Source organism: Guillardia theta, assembly GCF_000315625.1.
Source record: "Guillardia theta CCMP2712 unplaced genomic scaffold GUITHscaffold_11, whole genome shotgun sequence".
Lineage (NCBI taxonomy): Eukaryota > Cryptophyceae > Pyrenomonadales > Geminigeraceae > Guillardia > Guillardia theta.
The window spans coordinates 599182-606976 of record NW_005434663.1 but is presented as its reverse complement, the minus strand read 5'-3'; the positions used below and the strand labels follow the sequence as shown (position 1 = coordinate 606976).

The 7795-nt window shown below is 55.5% G+C and overlaps 4 protein-coding genes across 4 annotated transcripts in view; 2 read left to right on the top strand and 2 right to left on the bottom strand.

The window, feature by feature from the left end:
* The window catches only part of GUITHDRAFT_134454 (hypothetical protein), a gene marked incomplete at both ends in the record, with an annotated part of 12886 nt that extends 11001 nt beyond the window's left edge, over window positions 1–1885 (top strand). Inside the window, one exon of the mRNA XM_005838467.1 lies at window positions 50–1885. Within this exon, the coding sequence (XP_005838524.1) occupies window positions 50–1885 (1836 nt within the window). The remainder of the gene's footprint in view (window positions 1–49) is intronic.
* A 569-nt stretch (window positions 1886–2454) lies between these two features.
* GUITHDRAFT_150935 (hypothetical protein) lies at window positions 2455–4833 on the bottom strand. The gene is made up of 14 exons (XM_005838466.1): window positions 4779–4833; window positions 4659–4724; window positions 4532–4589; window positions 4461–4473; window positions 4355–4377; window positions 4210–4296; window positions 3907–4008; window positions 3591–3681; window positions 3492–3535; window positions 3270–3326; window positions 3018–3093; window positions 2800–2879; window positions 2702–2746; window positions 2455–2601 (listed from the first exon to the last, which is right to left on the bottom strand). The coding sequence occupies exons 2-14, from the start codon at window positions 4673–4675 to the stop codon at window positions 2596–2598; spliced, it is 699 nt and encodes a 232-aa protein (XP_005838523.1). The 5' UTR covers window positions 4676–4724; window positions 4779–4833; the 3' UTR covers window positions 2455–2595.
* Window positions 4834–5713: 880 nt separating this feature from the next.
* On the top strand, window positions 5714–6820 carry GUITHDRAFT_134452 (hypothetical protein; the record flags this gene model as incomplete). Its single annotated transcript, XM_005838465.1, has 5 exons — window positions 5714–5761; window positions 6035–6215; window positions 6312–6501; window positions 6543–6663; window positions 6710–6820. The coding sequence occupies 5 exons, from the start codon at window positions 5714–5716 to the stop codon at window positions 6818–6820; spliced, it is 651 nt and encodes a 216-aa protein (XP_005838522.1).
* A 283-nt stretch (window positions 6821–7103) lies between these two features.
* The window catches only part of GUITHDRAFT_102804 (hypothetical protein), a gene marked incomplete at both ends in the record, with an annotated part of 3292 nt that continues 2600 nt past the window's right edge, over window positions 7104–7795 (bottom strand). The window contains 5 exons of the mRNA XM_005838464.1: window positions 7104–7139; window positions 7182–7231; window positions 7279–7343; window positions 7528–7605; window positions 7644–7690. Coding sequence (XP_005838521.1) covers window positions 7104–7139; window positions 7182–7231; window positions 7279–7343; window positions 7528–7605; window positions 7644–7690 — 276 coding nt within the window. The remainder of the gene's footprint in view (window positions 7140–7181; window positions 7232–7278; window positions 7344–7527; window positions 7606–7643; window positions 7691–7795) is intronic.

Genomic DNA, 7795 nt, shown 5'->3' with positions numbered 1-7795 from the left:
CCCGCCCCCCCCCCCCCTTTGTCTTCAATTCTCTCAATTCGCTCCCTAGATGAAACACGCCAACGTCTCCGCCAGCGGCGTCCGGCTCGACCTCAAGAACCTCGGCTGGGCAGTCATGATCGGGCTGCAGGACATGCTTGAAGCATACTTCCCTCCCCCGCTCTCCTTCCCCTTCGACAACCACTTCAAGGAGCACAAGGAGCAGGAGGCGTTCCTGGAGGACATGACCATCGTCTTCGAGATGCCAAAGGGAGGGTCCAGGGAGCGAGTCATGCAGGGCGTCTCCGACTGGCTCTCCGGCGCCCTCTCCTCCTCCACCACGGCCGACGTTCTCTTCCTCAGAGGGGACGCGCACTCGGGGCGAACGTCCTTCCTCTGCAACTTCCTGCAGAAGAGGCTCAACATTCTTGGCACCTCTAGTGCTCCCTCTGACTTCCTCTCCCCCTCCTCCCCCACCGGTGCCCGCAGCGTCAATCTTGTAACCTTCTACTTCAAGATGACCGACACCTCCTTCGAGCACGTCCTGCGCTACCTCGGCATGGAGATCCTTATCCAGCTCCAAGGGAGGGAAGCGTTGAAGAGGAAGGAGGCGGCGCAGACGACGTTCAAGTGGTTCAAGACTGTCCTCATCGACGTCCTCCGCAGCGGGTACACCCTCCTCCTCGTCGTCGACGGGCTCGGTTCAGCGCAGGTGGAGCTCCTCTGCCAGTTCTTCGAGCTGGCGTCTACCAGCAAGAGGGAGCAGGAGGAGGAGCAGGAGGGAGGTGGGAGAGGGCCCGAGGGCAAGCTCATCCTCATCGCTGCGAGCGATGTATCCAAGGCTCAAATCCCTGAGATCAGCCTGCCGCTGCTCGACAATGGGGAGGAGAGTGACAAGGTGTGCCGAGCATGGCTGCGGCATTTCGGCAAGGAGAACGTGAGCCCGGCCCAAGTGAAGCTGATCGTGAGCAAGGAGGACGGGAGGAGCCCTCTCTTCCTCGCCCTCTTCTGCGCACAGGCGTCTCAGCTGTCGCTGTACGAGAAGGTGGACGAGGACCTGAGGGCGATGAGCGGGAAAGTGGACGACCTCTGGACTGACTGCATCCTCCCGAACATGGAGCAGCGCTTCGACCGCAAGGTGGTCAAGTTCGTCATGCTGCAGATCCTCTCGTCCTCGGGGGGCATCTCCATCAACGACCTCAAGTTCATCTCCTCCTCCGACGAGCTCTTCTTCAAGGACTCCATCGCCGATGTCAACGTCGAGACCCGCATCGAGCAGCTCGTCGACGTCCTGCAGATGTTCCTGCGGCCCTCGAGCAGGCAGGGCAGGGAGGGCCTCCTCCTCATCCGCTCCAAGCTCCTCGTCACCGGCGTGATGCGCATGTACGCGCCGGCGGCGCTGAAGCATGACCAGGAGCTTGAGGAGATCCATCGGCTGAGGGACGAGATGTCGAGGATGCGAATGAGCTTCCGTGCGATCCCCGACGAGGACAGGGGGGTGCAGGAGGAGGAGGAGAACAAGGTTCCCATCAAGCAGGTCAGCTGGACGTTCGACAAGGCCTACAGGAAGGAAGGGATGCAGATCCGAGGAGACGGGAGGACGGTGGAGCTGACGCAGCTCGATGGGTCCGTCCTCATCTCTCCCAGCGCGTCCAAGGAGGAGGTCTCCTTCCTCGAGATCAACTGCGCCAAGGTCAAGTCGGACATTCGCATCGGCGTCTTCCTCTTCGACGGGGGCAACTTCCCGCAGTCGTCCAAGGAACTCTCTGATACTGAGCACGGGTTCCTCTACAGCGTCAACAACATGTCAATCAGGAACAAGGAGCAGGACTGTGCCGACTGGAAGGGAGCGAGCGGAAAGGTGAAGGTGAAGGCATACCCCGACACCGTCGGCGTCTTCCTGTAAGACGACCCAGCATCCTCCCGGCGTCCCCAACACCACCACCAAGAGTCTCCTCCTCCTACCTCGCTCCTCTCCCGTCCAACTCCTCCACTCCTCGTCCTGACCTTCTGCTCCTCCCGCTCTTCCCCAATCCCCCTGCTCCCGTCTCTGCTTCCTCCTCCTTCGTTGGCTCTTCAGCCCGTCCCGCTGAGCTTCAATCGCAGGTTGCCGACTCAAAGGATGATGACTGTTGTCCTCAACAAGGAGACGTACCTCCCTCCTTACAAGCTCCCAGAGCTCAAGGGCAGAGAGTGGAGGTCTCGTCCTCATGCTCTCTGTTCTCCTTCCCTTCCTCCCCTCCCCTTCCGTCACATTACCCATCCCTCCTCCTCCTTCCCTCCTCCTTTGGTCCTTCCTCCCTCCCTTCCTCTTTCCATCCGTCCATCCTCTGCTCACCCTCCTTCCCTTCTCCTCCTCCCTCTCCCACCTCCTCCTCGTTCCTCTCCCACCCCTGTCAACTCCACCACCATGTGTTGTGCGGTAATGCAACTCCTACAGGTTCGGGTTGGAACTTGCGGGAAAGGGAGACGATTCAACTCAAGTTCGTATCATCGACAACAAACTCACTTCTATCAACCTGGCACTCATCGGTAACTTCCACTTCCTCTCTCAGCAGGAGTTTCTGGTCTTAACGACATGCAGGAGACAACATTCCTTGATCCGTATCCTCCGGCTCAAGCCTTCACAGCTAGTCAGCAACTCGCTCCCTTCTCCTTTCCTTCCTCCCTCCCTCCCTCCCTCCCTCCCTTCTTCTTTCCTTCCTCCCTCCCTGTCTCTCACCAGCACGTGCTTGGCAAGGAAGTCTTTCATGCGGTCCATGGCCAGCTGCCCGCACACATCATCTCCTCTCCTTTCTCTCTCTCCTCCCTCTCCCATACCAGGATCGTCGCGTCCTCCACCTCAGGACGGCCGAGCTTCTTCTGCATCTCCTTGCCCCAGGCTGTTCCGTTCATGAAGCCTGCAATGACGTCAGCCTGCGAAACTTGATACGCCCATCCTCCCATCTGTTCCACTTGAAAAACTCTACCGTCTTCTCTCTTCCTCTCCCTTCCCTCCTCTCTCCTCCACCACCACTCTCTTCCTCCTCGTGGCTCACCATGTCCTTGGGTCTCGTACATGTAGAACTCCATCGGACAGCCGGAGGCCTTGAGCTTCTCCTCGAGCTTTGCCGCCTACAAGGCGTCAAGTTAGGCACACAAAAGAAGACAGAAGGGAGGGGAGAGCAGGAGAGGGGGGCAGAGGAAGGGAGGAGAGGATAAGAGACGGGACGAGAAGCCTAGGATAAGGGGTGAAGCTACAGGAAGGGACTAGAAAGCCTCTAGCGGCAGGAAAGGTTTGGTGACCATACCGCTTCAGGATCGGAGAAGCCCTTAATTTCGTCCTTCTGTCCGAAGTGACATTGAGTCTGACAGAAAGGTCAGGGCAAGCTAGGACAGGAACGAGAGAGCGAAAGCAGCCTGATAACAAAGGAAGGAGAGAACAGAGAGGAGGGATAACGAGGAGAGTTCTGGAAAGGGGAGAAATAGGAAGCCAGGAGGAGGACGAGTTGGCCAGGAGGAGGACGAGGCACCGGCTTCTTCATCTCCTTGACATCGGCAAGGCCGTCGTTCCATCCTGTTCAATCTCCGTCACCCGCATCCTGCCCACTCACTTCTCCTCCAGTTCCAACCGTAAAAAGCGATGCAGGCGTCGATCTCAGGGTGGTGGACGGCGCTTCCGAGGGAGAGCGCTCCTCCCATGCAGAACCCAACGACTCCGACCTGCAGGGCCACGTCATCCTCCCTCCTCCCCTCCTGCACATGAGCGAAAATTCTTCCCTCCCTCCTCCCAACAACCATCCTTACTATCCTCACAATCATCTCCTTCTCTCACTCACACACTAGCTATCTGTCGCCTCCCCTCCCCGCTTCCACCACCACCCCTCCTCCCTCCACCACCACCCCTCCTCCCTCCTCATCTCCCCTCTCCTTCGATATGTCCGTCACCTTGCTGCAACCCTGCGACTTGAGCCAGGTGGCTGCAGCCTTCACGTCCTGCAAGGCTCCTGGCCAGTCCAGACCGCTCATCAAGTGCTGAGCCTCAGCCGCCTGAGAGACAAAACATCAAGCAAGAACAAGAACAACAGGCACTTTTTCCTCTTCCTCGTTGTCCCTCCCTCTCTTTACCCCCCCGTCTCCCCTTCCCCTTGTCATCTTTCCCTTCTCGTCTCCCTCTCTCCCTCCCCTCCATCCTCTCCCTCTCCCCCAACAACCATTCCTCTCCTCCAACTTCGACTCCTCTGCCATCACCTCGTAGGCAACCTTGGACCTGTACAGATCTGGGATGACAACTCGAACGCCGCACTTGGCCGCGATGTCAGTAGCAGTTGCCTTGATCTGCAAGAGAATATCAGCGATCTCAACCCGACTCTCCTTCCCTGCCCGACAGCAGCACCTGATCATTGATCCCCCACCACTCTGCCGTTCCAAAGATCGAGGTCGTCAAGAGGAAAGCAGGAGCATCAGGAACAAGAGAAGAAGCAGCAGCAGCAAGAATGAACCTTGAAGGACGATCTGCGAACTCAAACATCAGCCAAGGCAGCCGGCCACGAGTCGCAAAGTCAAACCCTACCAGCCCTCCCTTGGGTCCGGAAGCTGAGGCGTAGGCGGGAACCTCGGTTCCGTCAGCCCTGGAGGAGACGACAAGTCAGAAGGGTCGTGCGGATGAGCTATGAGAGGAGTAGCAGCAGCAGGGTTACCTGTTGAACTTGACCATTTCAGTTGACATCTTCGAAAACTCCCTTGAGAAGAAATAGCCTGTACTTCTGCTCTTGGTCCAGAGTGAGTGTCGACCCTTCAAGAAGAGCAAGAGTTCTCACTCGCAGCGGACGAACGGGTTTCAATGCAGATGAGATGCGTAACAGTCCCCCCACTATCAAGAGCGTCACCATGTCATCGGATCACTACACCCCCCGCACTTTGTCTTCTGATCAATGCAGTCCTCGCATATCAACTTTGCTCGTCTCTGGCTGACAGATTCTGCTCATCTTCCTCCTCAATCGTCTGTCCTCTAACCTTCCTACTTTTTTCTCCTTTCCCTCCTCCCATCGCCTCCTCCGCCACGCTCTCGCTCTCCCCTCCGCTTGCTTCGCCACTGACATGATCGCATCCTCTGCTGCCTGTTTAAAAGGTCTTTGATGCACAAAAAGTTCCTGTTCCCCTATTTGTTGTCTGCACCTTTAACCGTCTAAAAGTTCCTGGATACTCAAAAAGTTCTGAAACTGCGAGCTCTTCAAACTGAATCTTTTCATTCCAGATCCGCCCATATCGTTCCGAAGTTCAAGGCTCTCAGAGTCTGGGGCGGACCGTGACGCCGGCCCACTGTTTCCCGCTCGGAACTTTTGACCGTCGGACCGTGATACTGATATTCACTGCGCGTGCTTTAGTGTCGCGATTCCGGCGAATTGGATCTTGCGGCCGGACAATCCGATACCGTAGTACACCGGACCGCGGCGGCAGCACTGAGAGGACTTGAAGAACCGAGGTCATCGTCAGTGATGCATATGCAGGCTCAGCACCGTCACGTCCGGCGGTCGATATGATGTCTGCATTTTACTTTGGCACAGTACAAGTCTAACAAACTTGAAACTTGTGCTCCGTCGGTTATGTGAGGTATCACTGTTAACTTTGGGGGACCGTGGCCCGGCCGGGCGGCGCAGCGGCCCGCCCCCGCCGCCGGCCCGGGCCCGGCCCGCTCGCCATGTTGCCCCTCATTCAGCGCACCTCACGCTAGTTCGAAATTTGAAACCGCAACATGTCAGGAGGATCGATGGGGAACGAGCTGGAGGAAGCGAATCAGAAGGTAATGGCGAGAGAGAGGAAGGAGGAAGAAGAAGGAAAGGAAGCAGAAAGAAGAAGGAGAGGAAGGAGGAAGAAGAAGGAGAGGAAGGAGGAAGAAGAAGGAGCAAAGGCAGGATGAACAAGGAAGTAGGTGCGGAAGAGCAGCAGGAATAGGAAATTACAACGACGAAGAGGACGAGGATAAGGACGATCGGGCAATTGTATTCACATGACCCATTCGGTCACCGCATGCCTTGCTTGAACTCTGTGATATGAAGCTGAGGAATGCATTCAGGTCACAGGACTTTTGCAGCAAGTTGACGACAACATTAATAGAGCCACAGACAATGCCGCGAAGCTTCTTTCTCACGTCAAAGAATTTGTTGTACATACCAAGAGCGTCCAGTCTTCTCTGCAGCTTTGGATCAATTTTTTCCAATCCTTCGAGGAGAACGAGAGGAAGAAGTTCTTTTCAGGTGTGATAGAGTCATTACCAAACAGCTCTTGTTCTCTGGATATCACCCAAGATTCCCTCCCCTCCTTCTTTTCAACCCCACGAACTCCATGTCTAGACAATAGCACCCAGGCTGGGTTCAAGCGGAGGTACGGGTCTCCTGAGAACACTCCTTCCTTTGGATGCTCTCCGCCATGCAGTGTACGGGTGAAGGAGGCAGATCCTGACAGGCTCGCGGCAACGGAAGCAGATTTCTCTCCTGTGTTCCAGCCTCAATTCGAACCAGAGATAGCGGAGCATGACAGAAGGTGCGGAGCTTGTGATGAGGGTAGATCTGACTACCTAGCAGTCTCTTCAAGCAGGAGCAGCCGGCGTCGCCGACACCCTCGGTAGAGAAGAGCTACAGGTCAGAGTCCTCCACCCCCAAGATCTCATCGCCGACTGTGACAGTGACTCTGAATGAGATGGAGGTAGTTTTTTTTGTCTACCTCCTACAGCTGTTGATTTTGGCTGCAGGAAATCAACTCACGGAGGACAGGTCTCCAGGTCATCGACCCCAACGCAAGTTTGCCCAGTGCGTCAAAGAGGACAAGAAGATCGACAGCGAGAGAAGGTGGACGTGTTTGAGCTCAACTCATTACCCTGGAAACAAACCAAGAGTGACGTCGATTTCAAGCACTGCTTCGCTGGATTGCTGCAATGAGTTTTGCAGTTTCAGTACCATGGCATGCAAACGAGTAGTCGCATTCAGTTTGAAGGAAACAGGATGCCTCGACGCTCAACATGAATCAGAAGGATTTGGAAGTCGAGCTTTATAACCATAGGAAGATTTAATTGTAGAATCGGAGATTGTAGCTGACCTGATCGCCTGATTTTTATGTGCCTTCGAATCAGAGCAATGGTAAAACGATCATTCACGCTTCTCTTTCCTCGCGATTTCCATGCCCTGGAAGGCCTTTACACGCCGCACCAGCCGCGCTCACTTCACCTCTCGGATGTAGTTGTAGTCCAAACCAGCTTCCTCCATGAGCTCTACGACTGCACACACCTTCACTTCACTTGGGAATGTGTCGAATATCTCTCACCTTTGCCCCGACACCAGTTGCACCACTCGCTCTCCTCCGGAATGGAAGAGATAAACGCCAGACACCTGAAACAAGTTGAATCTTGCCCTCCTCCGCCTCCAACTCTCGCAACCACCCATCCCCCCCCCTTCCCTCCCCATCGCGGCTGGCCATTATCCCGATCTTCCTCCTCCTCCTCCTCCACCTCCTCCTCCAACTCCTCCTCCTCCTGGATAAGAATCTCCTTCAGTGCTGAGTTGATTATAGTACCTAGGTCCCCAAACACATGTTTGGAGAGTATCCCAGTGAGCTCTGTGCCGTTTCAAGGATCTCGTTACCGTAAAATCCCTGGCCTGATCGTCAGAGAACTTATGGATCCAACTGACTGCAAAGACATCTGTGAGCCGATGCATACTTTAAACAAGTAATACACCTACGTAAGGACAAGTTGAGTGTCATCCCAGATAGTTCGACGTGGTTGTTAGAGACCAGGGAGTGGAAACAGAATCGTTACATAAGAAGCCATTATAGGCGACTT

What these genes read in the sequence shown, in the direction of transcription:
- GUITHDRAFT_150935 (XM_005838466.1), bottom strand. An exon ending in GCTTCTCCGATCCTGAAGCG is followed by an intron (nt 3,094 to 3,269) that starts GTATGGTCACCA and finishes GACGCCTTGTAG; the next exon opens with GCGGCAAAGCTCGAGGAGAA. An exon ending in GTACGAGACCCAAGGACATG is followed by an intron (nt 2,880 to 3,017) that starts GTGAGCCACGAG and finishes ACGTCATTGCAG; the next exon opens with GCTTCATGAACGGAACAGCC.